This window comes from Blennius ocellaris (genome assembly GCF_963422515.1).
Source record: "Blennius ocellaris genome assembly, chromosome: 2".
NCBI classification, from domain to species: Eukaryota; Metazoa; Chordata; class Actinopteri; order Blenniiformes; family Blenniidae; genus Blennius; species Blennius ocellaris.
This window is the reverse complement of record NC_137651.1, coordinates 23,598,610-23,621,234: the sequence shown is the minus strand read 5'-3', so window position 1 is coordinate 23,621,234 and position 22,625 is coordinate 23,598,610. Positions and strand designations below refer to the sequence as shown.

Here is a 22,625-nt window from a genome sequence, read left to right as displayed (position 1 = left end):
AGAGAGAGAGAGAGAGAGAGAGAGAGAGAGAGAGAGAGAGAGAGAGAGAGAGAGAGAGAGACGAGGAAGCCGTGCCACTGCCCATTAACCCTCTTAAATGTCAGCCTTCATTCAGATGTACCAATACTTCTTAGAGCAGGAACCACCTCAGGGCTTCTGCTGCATGAACGTCCAATCACAGGCCAGATCCACACATTAATAACATGATTTTCACACACACAATCATATGAAATATGATATAATAATATTGAAAATTGAGGTAATCTTAGTAAAAAGGCAGAAGCAATCAATTATTGCAATTTTATTTTATTTTTTTTTCCATTTTACAACCATAAAGTAAAAAAATGTTCCAGCCACTTTCGTCATAAAAGGGATAAAACGTAACCAGTAGCCAAAGCAAACCAAACGGCTAAAGGTCATTCGGCTACAAAAACATTAAAGGGCCCAGAAATGCTCCCTGATCTGCAATGAAGGCCCCTGACCCTGACCCTCCTCCTCCTCCTCCTCCTCCTCCTCCTCATGAAAAAAAAAAGAAGAAAGGAACGGGAGTGCCTAAAGAGAAGAGGAAGGTAATATTATGGAAATCTAAGAATCACAGCCCATCTGTTAATCTGGGACCAAGTCTCAAGCCGGCCGACACTTCCCACCTGCATCAACGAGACCTGATACAAGTTCATCATTTATAATAGAAGCCCACCAGTAGAGAGTACAAGAGCTGCAGTTTGGAGTCGTATAACAATCGCAAACCGCAGCTGTAAAAAGCAACTCAAATTCTAAAATGGTAAAACGGACTTCACTTATATAGTGCTTGATCAACTGCGTGAGCCGTCCCAAAGCGGAGCAAAGTCCCCCAACCGCATTGTTGCGAAAGACGGTGACTGTGTGAAAGACTCACACTGCAGGTCCCGATGCTCAGTTCTCACCGTTTGCAGCCCAAAACACAGCGTAAACGCCAACTACCTCAAGGAAAAAAACAGCCCAAGTCTCAGCCTGTGTAGAAATCATGTGAAAACTGTAAAAGAACTTGTCATAATCAGCGCGTGTAACTCCATTGTCAAGGAGTTGTGCAATAGGAGCTGACAAAATCTACACAAAATGACAAGGGAAAGGAATGAGATACAGAAAAAAAAAAAAAAAAAAAGAGTGCAGCTTTTAACATCTTGAGCTGCTTCCTCCGGCGCTAATTCGTGACGTCAGCCATATGTAAATGACGAGGCAGTCGCGAAAAACTTCACCATTCATTTATCTGAATTGGTACCACATTTGATCGAGGCCTCGGGTCTGGTGTGAAAAAAAAAAAATCTGAAATTGCATCATTCACAGTGTCACAAAACAGGTCAGATATGAGTCATTTATGTGAATCGGGTCACATTTCGGTGCAGTGTGAATAGATATAATAGAAATAGTGCACCCAGTCAACAAGTCCTTCTTCACCCTAAATCCCTGAAAGAGTTCGACCTGGAGCCTCGGCTGCTGCAGCTGCTCTGGGTCAGGCGTGAATGCGATGCCTCCCATTGATTACTTGTGCCTTCTGGCCAAATGACACTGCAGCTCCATTATGCCGCCTCACACACACGCACACACACACTTCCAGTATCCTGGTGGATTCCATGCAGGTTTTGATCGGCAGGGTTTTATCTATGATTTCCACAAGTAAAAGTGCTGCTCAGAAAATTCTTGAATTAAATTACAGAGGAATTATTGCATGCTACGAAAGCTAACCAAACAAAGCTGTTATAAAGACCATACAGGACGCAAAGAAATGCAGTGGAGCAAATATTCTGGTGGACAGGAGGAACTCACCAGGTGAGAGACGAAACACTGCAGTTGGTCCCAAAGAGATGCCAGAAAAACACGATTCCGCTTCCTATTATTCCACCATTTTCAAATAGTTTTAAGTCTATTTTGTTTCACCGAAATACAACCCAACGTGACTGTCAATGTTTCAAAAGTCATCACTCTTGATTCTCAGCTCTGAGACTCACTGAAACAGAGATGATCATATAAAATAAAACCACATATTAACCCCATAACACTTGAAATAATAGTGTTCAACAACATAAATGCATTTGGGTTTTTCTTTATATTGCATGAAATTGATCATACTGTGTCAGTGATTTTTTTTTTTTTATCATTTATAATATACTGTGATTTAACATATTTTTATTCTGTAAAGTAGGCATTAACTACAACAAGCAAAATGGCAAATCGGTGCCACTGCAGCATCACAATCGATGCAGCTCACATGCCTCACTCCCCATGCTGTAAAGTTTGTGCAGCTTTCTATTTTAGGTATAGCGGCACAAGACAAAAAAAAACAAAACAAAAGAAAAAAGATAAGCGGCAGGAAATCTTTTCAATCCTCGAATATGTGGCTGGCTGATGACGTCACGGCTCTGTGTTTACCAGCCAGCTCACAGCAGGAGGTGAGAGGAAAGCCAGACATTTCCCCATCGCTCCCGTCCTCACTTATTCCCTTCAGTTACAGGAAGGAAAGTGGAAATAATTATCCTTCAACACCGAAAAGTAGCAGAACGGCAAGAGTCAAACTGAAGTACAATCAGACACTGCAAGACAGACTGAATGATTATTTCCGATCAATTAATTACACACAGTCGATTTCTCAGTGAATTGTGCCATTGTGGTATTTATCAGAGACTACAGGCCAAAGCAGAGTCAAGGTCAACGAGAAGAAATGAATCGGGGAAGCATCAGTTAGGTTTGCTCACAGGCACTCAGGCCACCACAGAGCTCGTAACTGCTTCCAGCCGATATGATATCTCCTCAGAGGAGATGGCGTTTGCACATGTGATCTTTAGGCCTCGGCGAGACGAACAAGTGAATTTTGGTTTGATCGCTCTACGACATTCCTTTCATTCGTTTCAGTGTTTCTAGGTGGCGCTAGAGCACATTTTGGCACTCTGAGGGCTAATTTTTACATCTACTTGATTTTTTTTCCCCCGCCAGTCTTGATGAGCATGTCAAATTAGGTGACATTTTTGAGCGTGTCCAGTGGGTCCGATTTGGACTCAAAGCGGCCGCCTCAGGTCCCCGACATACGAAATACAATAGGGTCCTGGCCTTTCGTGCTCGGTCCCTAAAAATGTTCGAACCGCTCTGTCCCCTGCATTGTATCCAGGTTACGTCCCACCATGACATGCTTCTTAGAGCCGTGCCGGTGGCGTGTCCTGATTCCATTACCGTCTGGGTTACAGTACATTCACTCATTTCAAGAAGGCCCCACGGTTTACAAGGTGCTTTGAAAGAACATTAACACGCTGGTAGTTAAACTTGATTTGAATGCCAGGGGGATTTTAAAGTGACTCAGCAGCATGAAGGCATCGAGCAGAGTCACCACAGACCAGATCAACTGATAAAAGTCATGGCTCACGGGTCCAAAATGAATAAAACAGAAAGAAAAATGAGTGGCGTAATGGGAAAGCATGAAAGATTTGTCCTACTTTATTCTAGTAGCAGCTTTAATTGTACAATATGTATTTCTAAAGTAAATGAGTCACTTTTAGACATACCTTTATCTGGGTGGTGGAGAAAATTGAATGACATTATACATTTCCTATCTCATTACCCAACTCTACCAGAGGCGTCAAACTCAGTTTAGTTCACTGGCCACATGCACTCCAAATTCATCTCGAGTGGGCTGAACCGGTAAAATAGTGCCATAATAACCACAACATTTAAACTTTAAAAGGTTTTCTTTGTTGTGTCACGGAGGATACAAGATGAAAATATCTATATTTTTTGCAAAACCAAACAATCACTAGTGAAAATTACTACAATTTCAACATGAAGCCAATTTTAATAATAATAATCTTCTGCCGCAAGATAGGGTCAAATTGTTGCATTGAGCCATTTCTGTTTTGTAACCTCATGTTAGGATACAAGTCACTCAAACACAACGTATCTCATAATATGAAAAGAATTTTAAAAAATTAAGCAGTGGCCATTATCACAATCAAAGTATAAACAAATGCTTGAAACGTTTTATGTTATGAGTGTATAAATAACAGAAAAAAATACTTTTCACTGGCGATGCACTTGAACATGCCAATCACCAAGACTACTGAAAACGACATGGATAATATATGAAACATGAATAATATCAAGATCATTACAAAGTGGGCTCAAAAGCCTCCAGACAGACATTAAACATCCATGAAAATAGGTCCTCTGATGCCAGAGAGAGTTCATGTGGCCGTCTGGAGAAGCAATGCTGAGAAATCCTGACAGAGCCGAGCAAGTTAGTGACGAGAAAAGGAAATAACAGAAACGGTCATGGCAGGTAGTGTGTAGAATGAGAAAAAAAGAAATTAAAAAAACCCATAGAAATCTCCCAATCATGAGACCTACTGTCATTTAAAAAAATATATTTTAGAAGATCTGTGATGGCAGCATTGTTTGTTTGTGTTCGAAATGAATAAATAAATCCGCTGTTCCCTCGACACACAATGAGTCCTATTCTGGGATTAATCCTCAGCCCATGTGCTCCGTCCTGCCGCCATGTGTAATAATAAGGCTGATGGAGCGAGCGCTCTCACAGTACACCTCCGGTCCTGACATCACTGCTGCACCGCTCTGCCGCAGAGGCTGTTCCTTAGCAACCGGCTCAGGAAACCATTTCACCATCGGACCCGGCGCAGCCAGGGAGCCGGGACTGTGAAGAAAAATGTACTTTCTCACAGCGATACTCACAATCTTTAGGATAGCGGCCAGGTTTAAAGGGGTGTTCCGTCTATTCTTTGTGCGGCTGCCAGTTAGCTGTCCAATAGCAAAGCGTCTCATAGATATTTCACTTTACATTTTGAAATAGCCACTATAAAAGATTTTGATCGGAAAAGTTACAAAATGTCAGTTAAGCTCATGGATTAAATCTCTGACGACTAGATTGTCTGAACAACTGAGTGATTCTACTTCTTTTAGCGAGAGAACTTCGATTATTTTGAGACATTTCACTGTATTTGGCATCATTAAAATTGGCTTTCTGTTGAGATTGTAGTCATTTTCTGTCGTAACAGTTTGGTCTTGCTAAAACATAGATATTTTCATCACATATACTCTGAAAAAACGTACTAAAACGGTTTAGTAATGTGGCGTCTGAACTCAAATGTGTCTGACGCCCCTGGCCAAGAGGTTACAGCAGCAGGGTTGTGAGGTTGATAGTTCAAATCCCACCCAAGTCGCGATAGAAAGGTCATCTTGTTTCAAATTTGCGCCTCATCAAAGCATTGCAGATCACCGTCACCGTTTCTGGAACGCTTGTGTTACAACCGTGTGACACTCCATCTTATCCGTGACTGGACGATCATACTGCAGAACGCTGGAAGTCTACCGTAAAGCCTAGTATAGTGGTGCAAAGCCTTCTTTTGGCTTAATTGCCAATATACGTCAATTGGGAGGTGTAGGATGTAAAATATAGTACGTGTATCAAGAATGACATCAAAGTGTAACAATGGAAACACTGACTGGCTGTACTGAAATAAAGACGCATGCAGTCTGTTCCTCTCCGCCTCACACAGACGTCCTGAGTGAATGTCAACTTCATAGTGTGCTGCTGTTGGTCGGGATATGAGATGGAGCCCTAGAAACCCATTTCACGAAATACATTTAGCAATTTTTCCCAGGTGACTTTGAACCTCCGGGGCCGTCTGCCTCTCTGGAAAAGGAAGCAGTTCTCAGAGCGATGAATGGAGCACAAGACCAGACCAGCTGGACAGTACATTTCTTTTAATGCACTGAAATTAACTCCCGTTAGAGACGGCGCTACGAAAAAAAAAAAAAAAAACGACAGCCAGAACTCGGAATGAGAATTTATCAGAACAAGTCAAAGTAGCAGAATACGGAGTCCTCAAAGTGTTATACAAAGAGAAGCACAGGAGGCAAGCCTCCCTCCACTTTCTCTTCCAACAAAAGCTGACTTCCGTCTTTTCCCAGTGGCGAGCAATTAATGCTAAAGTGGCAGAGGGGAAAAAAAATAAAAAAGATAAGAGTGCCTGTTCCCTCAGGTATGGAGCACTTAACATCATTCAGGCCACTTTGCTTCCTCCACCTATGATTTTTAAAAGATAAACATTCAGTCCCACTGCTTCAATACAAAAACAAATCGTCTCAGCAGTGCAACTGAAGTCAGGGTACGAGCGTGACGAGATCCCAGCTCAGGGCGGACAGAGAGAAACAGACTCACATCTATGGACAAATTACAATAGCAAATTAACCACAAAATGTACGTTTTTAGATTGTGAAGGAGATTTGGAACAACCAGAAGCAACCGATGTGTCGCACAAGATATCCACAGGTAAGCTGGAGGTTTTATTCCAAAACAAGAGGGAAGCACTTCGAGAGGTTATAAAATAACAAGCATCATTTACATAAAACAAAAATGGGAACGAGAAACCAATAGCCGTACTGTGGCGGAAGTCTGGGAAAAGTGCTGTGAATTTCAGCGGCGGATATCATGCTCAAACTCATGGAGGGCATTTTTGTTGGAAAAGTTTGAGCAGATCCTTTATCACTCCTGTCCAAAGTTCTCATCACACTGGCTCTACTAATCGTTGGAGGAACTGTGGAGCCCAGGAAGCCAAACACTTTCACTTATTTCGGGCCTGCCCAAAAGTAATTACCTTCTGACACATGATCCACAAAGAAATAGTTGCTATAATTGGGGGGAAAAAATTGGAATTTAACTGGAAATAATTCTTTATTGGATTGGTACAATTCACATCCACAAATACAAATGGCAAGTGCTTATTTGGAATACTGAATAGCGGCCAGAAAGGCAAGAACAAGAAAATGGCTTAAACCAGACGGCCCATCTGTTAGTGAATGGCATGATATCACCTACGAAATCTCTGTAATGGAGAGAATCACTTTCTCAATCAGGCTCCAGAAAGCAAAATTCAACACAATCTGGAAAGATTGGGAAAAAGTTAATTTCCCCCAAAATGACCGTCTTTCATTTAATTTATTTATTTTTCATTGTTTTTTTGTAATACATTCCACTTTGACTGCTCATTTTTGTAATTTCTTCTTTTTCTTTTCCATACAGTGTAAAACATCCCATGTTCTGTTGTGCATGTTCTGCATTTGTGTTATTCATTCTAGTTTATTTAAAAAAAAGAATAGAAAAGAAAAGGACGACTTCTAATGTCGATTTTAAGGTGAACGTTTTGTATTTGTTGTTGAGTGACTCCAAATAAAGAAAAAAATAACATACTAAAAAGATAAATGCATTGGCTTACTCTCACTTGGGGATCTCTAACTGTTGTCTCTTTTATAGTCCAATTAGAAACAGAGTTGGAAATATTGGTGTGTGTGTGTGTGTGTGTGTGTGTGTGTGTGTGTGTGTGTGTGTGTGTGTGTGTGTGTGTGTGTGTGAGTGTGTGTGAACATGACTGATAATGTAAAATGCATCAAGAGTGCTTAAATAATCGAAACAAGCCATATAAGTAAGGTCCATTCACCTTTAAAAAACACGCGATAACTGAACACTCACCATCTTGCCATCGACTGTGTACAACTTCTTTACGACTCCAGAGTCCAGCTTGATGGCGTCGGTGATGTCGGTCATGACTTGCTCAAAGGAGTGCGCCGTCTTCTTGTTGAGCAGGACCCGTACGGCCTTGCGGGGCTTCACTCCGCTGCGGACTATCGTCACCAGTTTGGGCTTGATGAAGTCCTTGCTCTCCCTGGTTTCTGGAGATCCGGCCTTGGCACTGCCGAGGGAGGAGAAGTCTCGGACGGCGGCGGCGGCGACGGCGGTTTTAGCACCGAGCGACCAGTTGGGGTTCACGTTCTTCATGTAGTCCACCTGCTTGAAGGGCTCTATGGAGGCACAGACATAACTCTCTCCTGCAGAATCAAAGACACAAATAGCATTTTTTATCATTCTGGCAAGCTTCACGACTGAATCATCTCATTGATACATATATATATATATAAAACCACTCTGCTCACCTTCCACCAGCTGATCCATACTGGTGATCCTTGTGGACCCATCGATGGTATATATGGTCCGCACCCCTTGGGGCAGGTTGACATTGTCTGACAGAGACCTTGTGAGGTCAGCAAGCAGCGACTCCAGAGACCTGAACCTCTCCTGAGATATTGCATACACAATCCCCTTGAAGTAGCGGTCCCCGTTGCGGTAGAAACGGATCTTCTTGGCTTTCTTCTCCGAGCTAAGGGCCTGCAGTGTCCTGGTTCTGTACAGGCTGCAGTGGGCGCTGTGAGTGGGACTGGGGAGCCCGTTCCCCCTCGAGCCCCTCCGGGTGTACCTCAGAGCCTTGTCCCGCTCGTCGAAATGCTCCAGCTCCATGATGGTGCAGCGCAATTACACTCTGGGACAAAAATTAAAAACAAAAAAAGAATTAAAAAAAACCAAAAAAACCTCAATAAGCTTGAATTAACTTAAATCTGGTGCCATGTGAGTGCAGTTGCTCTATACACCTGGTGCAGCTCTTATACAAGCCTTGCTGCAATTGCTGCACAATGAATACATTTTGAAGTGTCACACCCATTCCATGCTCCCCTGGTGTGCCCCACTACATTCTCATAAAATCCACGTGCATTAACAGAAGGTAACCCAGCATTATCACAATGAGCTTGCTTATAGGTCTAAATTTAAAGCATATTGAGCATTAAAACAAGCATGGGGGGGAGAAAATATGTTTTTTTTTCTTTTTTCCGGTGCAATTTCTTACCTTTTGTTTTGGAGAGAAGAGGTGCAATCAAACGTTATTGCTTAGCGGCGAGGTTTTATATCAGTTCTCCGTCCTGGATGAACCATGCGTCCCTTTGTTGCCCCTGTGATGGAGGCTTCCTGCCGTGTTCTACTCTGCCGTGTGCCGAGGGCAGGAGCCGGTGTTCTACACCCTCCCTCTCCTTTTCCTGCCTCACTCCTCCTCCTCCTCCTACCCTCTCTCTCTCTCTCTCTCCCTCTCTCACTCCTCTCCCATTGCAGTGATTTATCGGACCGGTCGGGTACCAGCAGTGCGCGTGCACGTTGCTGCTGGAGCGCGTACGCGTTACGGTTGACCGTTTTAAGAAAAAAACAAAACAAACTCAAAAATAACCGAATGATAGACTAATGAATATATCTCTGATAAATATGTATATTTGAATGATTAAATGTTAAAAAAAAACAATGTTGGCTGAGCGGTTGTTATCTCCATGGCAACAAGACAACTCGGAAGTTAGCATAAAACGAACCTGATAGATGTATGAATAAATGATTGAAAAAAAACAACCCACAATGAGTATGTCTGACCAACAAAAACTACTGGAAACACAAATTAAAGGAAAGTAAATGGCTTAAGAACAGACACAATTATATTTATGTCAAAGACCTTGGAGCGGTTGGATTTACTGTTTTCAATACTGAACACGGAGGAGTGGACAAATGAGGGAAAAGTTACGAGATTTCTCAGACTCGCAATGAAATTTAACTCACATCCGGTAGGTGGCAGCCGAAACGCCGGTGATGCGGCGAGACCGCCGAATCCGAAGAAGAAGTAGAAGAAGAAGCATGATTGGACTCACACACACAGGTGAGGGTCATGAAGGTGATTAATTGGACACCCGGAGCCTGAAGACAGTTTGTGGGACCTGAGGACGGATTCAACGCCAAACCCTGATGAACACCACTTAAACATGAGCAGAAGATCGTCTAATGGGTAATTGACACGTTTTTCAAGCCGAGATCTGAGGTGCAGACTCATTTGTCCACAGGCGAAACTTTGTGTGTGCAATTAAAATTAAAGGTTTCAGATCCATGGCTTCAAGTTTTATGAGTATCAGCATTTCTATTTTTCTTTCTTTTCTTTTTTTTTTTTTTTAGTTCAATATGATGCCAAGAGTTGCATTACATTTTGGCTCTGGTTCATCTGGCCAAATAAAGCCATAAGTGTTATTTTTAAAATTTGGAAGATAATTGACGGTTTGTTTATCAGGCAATTAGCTAATAGTCCTAAAAATACTGGGCAGATTTCTGGGTTATGAGAACCTGTATTGCTCTTGTATCTAATCAAATCACTCTAGAAGCAAACAATCAGGCTTGTTGTCTTTTCCATGCATATTCTTAGTGAATACTTTAGCTGAGGATGTAAGTTGCAAGACATTTAACATTTTTTAAAAAGTGTTATAAAGGAATATTAAGCATCCGTTTTATTTTTAGATAAAACGGATGCCAAGGCTGGGATTATGTCACTCCAATCTTATGAAACATTAGCCCCTGAACAGTAAGAACCTTTCTTTCTCCTTTATTTATTTATTTTTAATCTTTGCCTAATCAGGGATGCCAAACATATGACCCACAAAATAAAAGTGGTGTTTCAGGTCACTTTTGGCCTGCAGGGTGACCTTAAAGTGGAATTGGCATCAAAACGAGGTTACATTTGTGAACATGTACATGTTTAAGGCTGTAGAAATACTTCATTTATAATACTGTAATATGACACACAAATGAAAATAAATGTATTTTTGCACCATAAATACTTTTCCAGATTCTTTACAGAGATGAACATGTTAAAGTGAAAACATGTCCAATTGTGTAGAGTCTTCATTCAAGTTGCTCTTATCTGAAGTTTTTACAGGCTGGGAGAATATGATTGACAGCCCTGAACTAAATCTTTTCAGCAATCTCAGAAAAGCCTTTTTTCTCTTGAGTTTGAAGGCTGAGGTTCAAGATGAAGACGTGGGAGAGAGGCGTGTCCCGTCTGTCCAGAAACGTGAGCAGCAGACTTCTCTCCGTTCTTCTCAGGAGCACAAACGGAGGTCAGACTTCTTGGTTTCACCAGTGGGAGTTTTGCATGAAATTCCCCAAAAGTCCACGAAATATTCTGACATGTATCCGCAGGCTTCAAATCAAGACGCCGTGTCAGCGAATATGTCGCCTTCTACCTTTTGCTGAGGGGCCTTTAGACATAGCGACCACACTGGAGCTCACGGTGCACTACGTGAGTTACCTGCAGGAGACTCTGCCTCCAAGTCTTCTCTCAAAAGTAGGTCCGGTTCTTCCTATTGTCAATATTCAAGGTCAAATGATAAATCGATTGTCTTTATTTGGCACAGATTAATGAAGCTGTTCAGAAGAATTCCTCCCTGTGTAAAGTCTCGAAGTCACAGAAGAAATGTTACGAGCGGTACATGAGCAACTTTATTTTGAAGTTGTTTTTTTCCCCCCCTTTTTATTCTTTAATAGAGAATAAAATGTTTGGTTTACAGTAAAACTGTCAGGCGAAAGAGAAATGCCGCCGAAAGGGGAAAACCAGCTTCAAAGAAGTCAAAAAGGGGTATCTGTTTTATTTTTTTTAACTTTTATTATTACTTTGGGTGCAGTCTGAGTTTAATATATTGTTTTCAGTTTTAGATTATGTCCCAGCAAGAAACTCCCAAAAAAAGACCGGCAGACGAGTGAATTGCCTCCCGACGATCATTCCCAAACCGCCGCCGGGGGCTCAGATGCTTCCTCCGGTCGAGATCCTGACCGCCGTGCGAGCCCCGCCCATACTGCTGGACAAGTCCACCGTCCCCTGGGGACAAATGCTGCCCGTGCAACAGGATCAATTCCTCCCCGACTCATTTCCGTTTGTGGAAAATAACTGGATAAAGCCATCCTCCGCGTCTATGAGCCCGGCTTCGTGGGCCGTCGCCTCGGCGACGATCAGCCAATCCGGCGTCCCTCAGGTGGGCCCGGGCTCGTCTTCCAGCCAGACGCCGTGGGACGGCTCCTTGGGGCCAGTGAGTGTCTTCCCATCAGCGGGCCTTGGCCATCAGTGCAACTCGCCCGAGCAGAGCGCCGCCATAGGGTTCTCTGCTCCGTCTGAGCAGAGTCGCACGGACCCGGAGGGGGTCAGTCCTTCCGTCCACGCCGCAGATTTCACTCGCCAGCTTTTCGCATCGAAACTTCAAACTGCACCTTTGAGCCCTGACGGCCAGACTCCTTGGAACGAGGCGCACCAGGTGTCGGAGGTCCACATTATGGAGGGGGACCCTTTCGCCGACGCCCCGCGTGCCGAGCTCGGCTCCTTCTGGCTGGACTTGCTTTTGGAGAGCAGCAGCGAGAACTTCAGCTTCCCTGACGCGAGCCTCGTTGACACCATCCTCTCGTCCGAAACGGTGTCCCACCAATAATATGGTTTTGTTAATCATAAATACGTTTCACATAAATGATATCAACCTTCCTCATATGTTTGAGGTTTACTCAAGGAACGCAACACACTGTTAAAAGTGTGAAACCACGTGAAGATTGTCAAATCTGTAAATGGATCCGTCATTTAATAAAATGAATTTATTGAGACATTTATTTTGCATCAAAACAGTGCATCTGTTTGATTTGAGTTTATAACTCCACAAAAAGAAACTCAAAAGGTTAATGTGACATGAGACGGAAGGTTTCCGACTCCAAATAAAAGAATGCTTGACTTCTTTCCAATCATTCACAATTGCAGAGCTGACATTGGGAAGAAGTGATTCAGACTCAACTTCCCATATTTAACATTTTAAAACTACGATCTGCTCTGGTCTGCGTGATAATCTGGATTTCAACCGTTTGCCATCTTTTATCCATCCCGCTCCGATGTGCTCTCAATAAGGAAAACAACTGCTCCATCATTAGTTTTTAATTTTATTGAAGTGTTTGAGGCAGAAGAATCTTGGTTTGCAGCTGGACCTGATCAGTTTAAAGCTGGAGAAATCGACCGAAGACAAACTCTGAACTCTTCAAATACTAAAAAAAAAAAAATTAAGTGGATGATAAGACGCCTGCACTGATTGTAACACTACACAAATATTTAGTTGTCATTTGACTTTAATTCCTTCAACTGAAGATCCAACAAGATACAGTAATGATTACCATTTTAAAGAAAAACATCTTATTAACCTGCAAATGAAAAACAGTGTAGATGACAAATATTCTGTCTGAATTATATTGAATTTAAAAGTATAATTAAATTACACAAACCATTTAATGCTTTCCTAATACAGCAGTGTTAATGTTACATCATACATCAACGCACCATTTAAATAAATTTTTCTATATAGTTTTGCTTTGGGTTCAATAAGCTGTTACGTCACATTTAGGTCCATTACATTCATTTTAAAGTCTATGTTAGAAAAAAAAAAAATTATTAAAGTGCTCAGAAGGTGTATCAAACTAGAAGATATGCACATAATAGATGTCATCTTGTAAATATAGGACGCACTCTATAAATTATTAAATATAGATCTTTGTGATAGAAAATACAAATAGAGTTTTAAGGCATAAGGGAATGAGGCAGGATGCTACCGGTTATTTATCCACTTTGGACACTTGCTTGCCGTCCTCTGGTTTGTCCTGAATCCTGTAGTCCTCCAGGATGGCCTGCGCCGTGTGCTTGCCCGTCTTTTTCACCACGGCTTTGATCCCCAGGTTGTCGATGTTGAAGGCGGTGATGCCGACGTTCATGGCCGAATTGACGGCGTGGTCTGTGGCGAGTCCCGCCGCCGCCCCGTACCTTCAGGGTCAGATCGAGTGTGAGGTCAGAGCAAGGGGGAGGGGGAGGGAGAGGGGGGGGTCGATTAGCATGCAAGGAATGAGGATTGTAAAGCTGCCATGCTCCATGTGAGAGGGGGGGGAGAGAGACACCCTGCCAGTGCACCATCAAGATGTTTCTGCCAGGATCAGGTTTTAATATCTCACGATAAGAATTAATACTGTGGTTTCTGCTCTCTGTATTTGGCTTGACTGTTAGATTTTGTCAAATCAGGCATCAAATAGGGGATTTACACCAGATAACCAGACATTTAGGTTAAAAAAAACTACTAAATTCATTATTCCTATCATTATCCTGTTGACATAATGTGAAAAGGGTCCTTATATTTATTCTGTACAATGATAATCTCTGAGACTCGATCCAATCACTGAAATACTGTCATGGTTATTTTATTCTGTCTGCATTATTGCTACAATTGTTTTTTAATATTTATTACTATTGTCCCATGTTCATTTTATTGCTGCAACAACGTAAATGTCCCCATTGTGGGACAAACAGAGAATTATCAATCAGTAAATCAAATCAGCAATCAAGTCTGAGGTGATAATCATGAGGACACGCGTCACATAATCACAAGAGCAGCTTGATTATCTGACGCAGTTGACGTGATCAGCCAGAAGGGAAGGAGGGAGGTGAATGAAAGTGTGCGCGGTGGGAGCGAAGTCACCAGAGGAAGGAGGCTCGTGTCGTGTGATTAGTGGCGTAAAGAGTTGAATATGTGCGATTACAAAACATTACTGTTGTTCTCATTAGGTGGGTCACAGGCAATTTGTAGCCCCCTAAATCTGTAAAACAACAACAACAGAAAGAAAGAATTGAAGAGCAGTGTGAGAGTGAAGAAATGTGGCGGTGCTCGTCGTTACGCGCCGGAGGCCATTTGCAAAACACACATCACAAACCTGATGGGCGAGTCCCAAAATTTAAAAAAAAAAAAAAAAAATCGCTCAATAAACTAAAGTTTCCATCTCCGACGGCGGTCAGACAGGAGATTCAAAGTTGCAGGAGAGACTTACTTGTGTTTGACGGTGGTGACGGTTTCCGAGGCAACGTTGGAAGCGATGTCCTTCGCCGCGACTTCCAATCCCGTCCACATGGTGGCAAAACCTGCACACATCCAGAGCCGTCACAACGCGTGGACCAACTGCGGTTTCTTTCACACCACATTTGTATTTCACCAATAAAAAAAAAAAACTACAACTCCACTGGAGAAAAAAAAAACAAAAAAAATGTTTTAATCTGTTTTTCAGATCTGTCAATGAGCAGCAGAATGGTCATTAGACCTCAATGTAAACTGATTTATTGTGGCATTATTTCATGACTATTTGAGCGGAACAAGTAGGAGGCGGCCATGTTTATGCTGACATGACAGGAAAAGGAAAATATAGGGTGTTAAGAGTCAAGTCACTCTGTTCTTTATTGTTTGTTTGTTTAAATCAATATTAACAAGTGGATAATGATGTCGGGCTAAATATGCTGCTGCTGCACTCTCGACAGCAAAGAGACCACATGAAGTGGCCTAACATGGTCCGAGTTCATGAAAACATGCATAATTAACAGCTGGAAAAGTGTTTTAGGCATTCCACTGTACTCAAAGTTTCATTTAAATTTGCTTCATGTTGAGGTTGAGATCAGTTTCAGTATTAATATTGCTTCTTTTTTTAAATTTTCATCAAGCATACTCAGCACCACAACAAAGAAAACCTTCCAGCATTTAAAGGTTATTATGGTACTATTTTACCAGTCTGGCCCTCTCAAGATAAAAGTGGGCTGAATGTGAACTGAAAACACTTAAATCCACTGATTGAGAGTTTCAGGTTTGACCAGGATTTTTTTTTTAAAAGATTTTCCTTTTTCGTCTTTGTGATATCCTGGTTGGAAACCCTACAATACCGAGCTGCAGGTTGCAGGAGCCACTAACAACTTTACTGACCTGGAAACCCGGTGGTGTGAAAGCCCCGGTCAGGAGCCCACGCCACTCCCCGACCACGTGAAAGACAAACAGCACGGTACCTTGCACTCCGCTGGCAGCCACCACCATGGCCCCGTCTATGTTGGACCGGCCGTCCTTGTCTTTCTTCATGGACTCTGGGATCAGCTTGCCTCCGTGCTTCTTCACGTGCGGAGCCAACTCCCGCCCCACGCAGCCGGCGACGGCGCACACCCCGTCCACTGCAGTGAAGCCACAGCGTTACTGACTTGGACGCTCCGCCCGGCGCAAGGTCAGGGGAACGCTGCTGAGTCGGTGGGACGTGCTCACCCAGGAACTGGCTGACTTTGACGGCTCCTCCCGTCGCCTGCTTGGCGACGTGGAGGCTCTTGGTGACCGTGGGGCTGACGTGGGCGGGTCTGTCCTCCGGGGTGATGTGCTCCCTGAGTTTAGACGCCCCGGCGTGGATGGCTTTGCCGGTGTACTCGGCTCCTTTCACCAGACCCCAGCTCAACCAGGACGCACCTGGCGGGGGAACACAGAGCAAGTCCCGAGGTATTATGTCCGATTTCGACCGTGCTATTTAGAAGTCACAATTTAATGTCCTGTAATGACGACAGCGCTCTCTCTGACGGGAACCGCTGCAATGAAAAAATTCCATATGAATAAAGTTATTCCCATTTTATAAAGGCCCAAAGGCAATGGAAGCGTTTTCACTTGAGAACACCGTTGTGTAAACAGAGCGTTCGGGGATATCATATTTGCCAGCTTCAAACCAAACCAAAGTCGTCTGGAGTAAAAAAAAAAAAAAAAAACACATTTACCTTCAAAATAAACATAAATCATCATAAACTTTAATACACCAATTTATTGCATAAACTCAAAATACGATGTTAAATTCCAGACCCTATACCCTTCATCATTTAGCAAAAGAGTGTGTTTTGCACTGTAAATTTAAAGCTTTTGAAGCAGAAGGTTGCTGGTTCGAGTCCCCCAGTATGAGGTGTGTCAGGAGGGGAGTCCGGTATCAAATCAAACCTGTTCCTCAGAAATGAGAAGCCTAAATCCCCCAGCGAGTGGATTCATATCTCTAAACTAAAAAGCTTCAAAAATACGTGGCGGCCCTCACCTGTCAGGATGCCACTGGCCACCTTTTCACTCCATTCGGGCAGAGGTTTCTCCTCCGCGCTCGCCGCCGCCGCCGCCCCTCCTCCTTCTCCTCCTCCTCCTCCTCCTCCTGCCGCGGCCGCCGTCTCCTCCGGTGCAACAATCGACACCTTCTGGCTGAGGTTAATGCTACCTGCAGCTTCATCTGGATCCTGGCCACAAACACACATCAGTTTTGGGTTGAATGCGTTTTGAGAGAGTCGTGTACGTCTCCGATCGGATGCACCAGAAACCCAACAAACGCGCACAATACCGCCTCTCACTCGGCCGTAACAATGTGCCATTTGTTTTTCTGCGTGCGGTCGAACCAAATCGCCTCTTTGGCCCAAAAATAGAACCAACCGCAAAAGTGCTTACTTTGTGACGGGGCATCGCGTCCATCGGAGAAGATAACCAGCCTACCTGCCTTCATCAGAAATGACCTTTTTCTGGCACCGCTTCCAACCTGCGCCTCCACAATCATCCTGTCTGAACTGGCGCTCGTCTTTGAGGTTGTTCCAGCCGCAGCAGATAAGAGCATTAGAACTGATTAATTCCCCTCACCTGCCTCTGTCAAATCCTCACAATGCTGAGGCAGGGGGAACTTTGGGAGGAGTGCCAAATTAGAATGGAGCAGGAGAAAGAGTTTTCATGTCATGCAGTGGAGGGGAAAAAAAAAAAAAAAAAAAAGGACTGTGTAATCAGCAGGTGCAGTTTTCTGCTTGGATTATTAATAATCATGAAAAATAACTGACTTCATGCCTTCATTTTATCAGTAAATATATGCTCAGAAAGCCTCATTTAATGAAGTGGTCACATTTTTGAGGTGTGCGTCTTCACGCTCGATGCATCATGGGGCAAAATGTCAGCAGTTCGTGTCGCATATGATGAATGTGTGCGTTTTGTCGCGTCACAGACCCAACTGACCTGAACCCTGAGATCCGTCATCTGGGACAGGAGGTCCTGAAACAGCTCGCGGTCCGCCGCGGGCAGCTCGGAGGACAGCACCACGCCCACGTAGTACCCCGTGGCCGGGGCCATCATGTCGGGGAACATGAAGACGCCGGTGTTACACAGCAGCACCGGGGAGTTCATGGCCATCAGGGGGTACAGCCAGTCGCACACCTGCCGCAGTCGGAGAGAACGCTTCAGGAAACACGCAATGCTGCAGGAACTGATGGGAGGAATACAAAACGGCTCCTAAATAATAATAAAAAGTAACCGTGTGCGAGGTGAGCAGACCGGCGGTGACAGTTTTAAGAGAAGAAAGTCGTCTTATTCTCGTCTGACGCAGGATTTTAGAGCTTTTAGTGGGTTTTTAATTTTATGATGAGGCTTCAGAAGGTATTCGACCGTGAAGCTTTGCTGTTGTAGTGGATTTGGAGTGGGAGCGGGTTGAATCTGGTCTTGGAGAAATACAATTGGCCTTTCATGAAGGAGACATTGTCACGATCGAAGCATCGCTTCCTTATCGATGTTCTCTTTCCTGTTTAATCTGCATGAGACAACAACCCAAAGTCTCGACTCGGAGAAGACGACAGCGTTTCTGGAAATCCCTCTTTGCATAGTGCAGCTGTATGGTGATGTGTGTTCACGGGCAGAGGCTTCTTTAGGTCTTCCTGAGCTCATGATGTGAGATCTTGGTGGAGAACCAGTCCTGGTCTCTCCAAGTCTCATCGTAACTTTAGATTACTGTACATAACTTTAATTTTTACATTGAGGACATTTTTTTCTGGAATTATTACACCAAAAAGCGACTGACCTGTTCCCAATTAACTTAAATAATTGTCAAACAGCTTCTTAAGTCCTTTTCAATGATTCCCAAACATATTAGACATTTAAGAATGTATTAATCCAACTCATCCCATATGTTCCTTATAAAGATGATATCATAAACACATTAAGTGGTTTTATTTTTCTTATTTTCAACCTAAAAAGATGATTCTAACATGATTCTGATGAGGACAAGAGAGTGAAACATGTCAGACGTCCGACAGTCGGAGGACGGCTGCGTCGTCTGGTTAGTCTCCTCTAACTGGATTAAAAGGTTTACACAACCACTCTCACTCATGCAAGACTCTGATGTCGGCCACTGGCTGCAGCACCTGGGAAATTCCCCACCGAGGAGTCAGATTTCAGTCTCATGACCTGCGGTCGACAAGAGAGGACAGCGGGGCAAAAGTCTGTGTCCAAACCCACAAAGAGTCTCGATAAGACAGAAGATTAATCCGTCAAAAAAAAAAGAGCGTCGGCTGACGTTTTCTTATCGCACCGCATCTTGTTGTGTTTACAACATGCGGGTCTAAACAGGGTGATCTAGTCAGAGAGCATTCATTGATAATTCACTGATATGACGCGTCTGCAGTATTTTCCGACCCCCTTGCATTGACGAAGTCTCTGCTATAAATCCATTTTCACCCGAAAAGTACCCAAAAGATGGCGAGTCTCTCTCTCTTTTTTTTTTATTTTGCAGGTTCAATCCATTGCGACGCCTCAATTTATGAATGCAGCCACATAATGTGTGTGGGCTTTCATACAAGAGCTCAGATACGTAAAATGATGAAACAACTCGAAAGAATTGTGGCTGCATTTCGTACTCCTCGCATGTGAAAACTGAAAAAGAAGCTGTGTCTGTGTGACAACTTCCCACATAAAAACCAGAAAGGAGTCATGAGGACTGGAGCGGATCTAATGTGGGGTTTCCCCGCAGGGCAACGTCACGGCCGTAAACTCATTAGGATTAGCAGGCGGACAACATCCCCCGCCACTTTAAAGTCTACAACGTAAGGGGATATTGATCATTAACGCGTCTATCTCCTCTTACTGATGACTCACTCCTCATCGATGCGAGTGAATCCAGTAAACATCTTACAAAATCAGGCTAAAGGGCAAGAAGAGAGAAGCGCGGTCACAACAGTGTCTTGAGGCTTTACATTCATACGATTTGAACCCTTTTTATAAATAAGAATGCATTGATTTGCAAAGCTTATGAACATATGATGAACCTATATTTTACTCTCTGTGGATTATAAACAATTTTTTTTTAGATGTGAAGCTGCAATGGAAGTCAAAAATGAGCCAACATTTTTGATTTCACAATCTAATGTGTTGATTAGATTTTCTGAGGAATAAAACTTATTGTATGTATCGTAATGTATTTATGAGGTTTGTTAAGCAAGGCCTTCCATTTGTCACTTCCACTGATCATTGTGATGTCATCATTCTATATCGTAGATGAGTGAGTTTGCATGTATTTTTCCTGTTTGTGTCCCTGCCAGTCAGTCCACTGGGAAACACTTTATATTAAAAATCTTGAATGGACAATGCAGCGCAATCAAAGTTTGATTGGTCGGCCGATTGATTCCGTCTTGTTCTTACCTGCAGAAAAGCGGGAGGTCGAGCGGGAACTCTCCCCGAGTGGTCGCTGGTGAACTTCACCAGCCGCAGGTAGCCGGGGTACGACGGCGCGCTCACTTGGCCTTCGGGGGTGACGAAGAATATCTGCACCCCGTGGGGGATGTAGATCAGCTCCTCTCCCTCCTCGCCCACGCTCTGAGGTGACGGCGTGGAGTTAGACGTACGGCTGTAGAACTCCTCTCCGACCAGAGACATCTCCCCCGAATCCGTCCCGTAGGAGATGGAGAGGTGGCCGTCGGCCGCCTGCGGGGAATACGCCGGAGGCTGCTCGGGTGAGAGCGCCGGGTGTTTGGAGGGCGAGAGAGGCGGGCACGCGCCACCCACAGCTCCGGCCGGCTGTCCGTCCGGTGGACGGATGTTCGGTGGAGCTGGCCTCCCGGGCTCGTCTTCGGCGTGGAGCTTTGGGTAGAGTTCCGTCTGTCCCGACACGGCCGGAGCAGTGGGTCCTGCCACACTGCCAGAGCTCGGCGCAGAGGCCGATGCCTCGTCGGAGCTGGTCTCCAGGATCGCCAGGCGAGTGGTGATGTTGTTCAGGGTCTCCTGCATCTTGTGCTGCATCTGTCTGGCCGTGTCCCAGGAGCCGCCCGAGCACTCCTCGCCCTGCGCCGGCACGCTGATGGCCCGGAGGAGGTGCTTCCGGCCCCGCTTGTAGAGCTCCAGGGCCAGCGGCTTGTCGCCGGCCTCGTCCGCCGTGAGGCCTTGGTTGAGGCACTCGAAGGCCCTCGTGTAGCCGTCATTGATCACCTGGAGTCTGGCGTTGTCAAAGGCGTCCTGTTTCGCTTTCTCCATTCCCTCTGGAACAACAGACAGTTTTGAAATGCTACAAGTCAGACGCTGGACGGGGGGAGTGGAGGGAAGCCGGAGACAGAGGACAATGAGCCAGACCCTCTATTCACTTAGCAATAATCAAACGTATTCATGGGGCCACAAAGCACACAGTATAGAGCGGGGGCGTCAGACATACGGCCCGTCACAGGGTCAGACCTGAGCCGCGGGATGACATTGCATTATGCACTAATCAGGGAAGCATGTGATTAGTCGGCTAAATGATTAAACGTCTGCTGCTCGCCAGTCGGAAACAATTAAAAAATTAAATAAAATCTACAGTCATGCAGTTACAATGTCACATGCAAACACTGAGATGGGAAAACACCAATCATATCGAGATGTTGTCAATTATATATAAATATCGCTATTCTATTCTCAAAGCATGCAGTTATTCTACAATGAATGATGTCCAAATAGTACAAAGAGACAAATATGTATAGATTTTGGGTGGATTTCAAAACCAGGAACAAGCAAATAGCAACAACTTAAATCTTTAAACTCAGTTATTTTCACATTTAACAATTACAATCCTTTTTATAAATTACATATCATTTGTTCTGTGCTCATAAATCCATAAACGCAACAGCAATAAAGAGCCATCAACACATTCATTGTTGCAGGATTCAATAACCACACCAGAGATTGAACAAATTAATTTAGATATGATGAGAATGATTATATTTCCACAGTTCCCCTGGTTACTTTATCCCCACCTTGAGAAGAAGAAAAAAGCCACATAAGAAGGATTTCTCTGTCATGACTCTTTGGTTTTAACTGGTTTAACTGGGTCTTTTAAAGTAAGACTAAAACGAGCTTATCCTGCTGGTCAAAGTTACAACCACACCGCCAACAACTCGAATCGTTTGAGTTTAGCAGCCACACCATGTGGCGACAACTTTATACAGAACAAAAAACACTAAGAAAAGACATTTGTTTTCATGTTTAGTGGGTTGCAGTTAGCATTAGCTTGCTGTTAGCAAACGCTGCTTACCTCGCCGGGAAGAGTTTCAATAGCCGGTTAGCTATCTGGAGACTGACGTCTCTTGAAATAACTAATAATAATAAAGTAGAGTGGAGTGAGCAGGAAGGTTACAGGACTCCGTGGTGAACCGTGTGAGAGCTCTCGTGCTGTTTCCACTCATTACGTCATTAAAAAAAAGCTTTTCCGGATGCGGAAGCAGTTTTTTTTTTTCTAATCACTATTTTGGTAGTTTGTCACATTGACCACTGGAGGCGCTCACTCCTGTAAATGTAAGTCTTTACCGCCATCTAGTGGTTAAAGTTACAAACGGCAACATCCCCAACACAATCCCCAGTTTAATTTAAAGTAAAGACGTTAAAGTGTGGAGAAACTACCGGTAATTTATTCTCTGCAAAAACAACATAATCTCTGGTTTGCCTATCAGTACCAACATAACATAAAAAAGACAAAACACACTTCGAAACTGTTTCTTTGTCAGACATAAAACAGACATAATCTTAATTCACACATTCACATGTTCTATACATTCATTCACTCATTCATTGGCCTTTATGTCGTCAGGAGAACCACACTGAGATTAAAAATATCTCTTTTACAAGCGTGTCCATAAAGAACAAGTCAAACATCTACAGTGAAACATCTGTGATTGTATTTTTTATAATTGTCCCTAAAAACATATGGAATCAATGTTATAGAGCAAAACAACAAATGATAAGATGTTGTTTATCAAATTATTGCGCTATTGCAATATATAGGCTTTGAAAAATCTTGGATTATTTTT

At 43.6% G+C, this 22,625-nt stretch overlaps 2 protein-coding genes across 3 annotated transcripts in view; both read right to left on the bottom strand.

Moving 5' to 3' along the window:
* LOC308136210 (serine/threonine-protein kinase DCLK1-like) overlaps nt 1-8,329 on the bottom strand; it is a gene marked incomplete at both ends in the record, with an annotated part of 17,915 nt that extends 9,586 nt beyond the window's left edge. For both annotated transcript variants that reach the window (XM_080504459.1, XM_080504460.1), the window contains 2 exons: nt 7,508-7,863; nt 7,969-8,329. In XM_080504459.1, coding sequence (XP_080360585.1) covers nt 7,508-7,863; nt 7,969-8,329 — 717 coding nt within the window. The remainder of the gene's footprint in view (nt 1-7,507; nt 7,864-7,968) is intronic.
* A 4,290-nt stretch (nt 8,330-12,619) lies between these two features.
* spartb (spartin b) lies at nt 12,620-21,997 on the bottom strand. The gene is given in 10 exon segments (XM_080503646.1): nt 12,620-13,505; nt 14,558-14,648; nt 15,555-15,713; nt 15,802-15,996; nt 16,601-16,676; nt 16,679-16,717; nt 16,719-16,790; nt 17,545-17,742; nt 19,996-20,828; nt 21,854-21,997. Coding segments are annotated over 9 exon segments (1,863 nt in total). The 5' UTR covers nt 20,824-20,828; nt 21,854-21,997; the 3' UTR covers nt 12,620-13,300.
* Between the last annotated feature and the right edge of the window lie 628 nt (nt 21,998-22,625).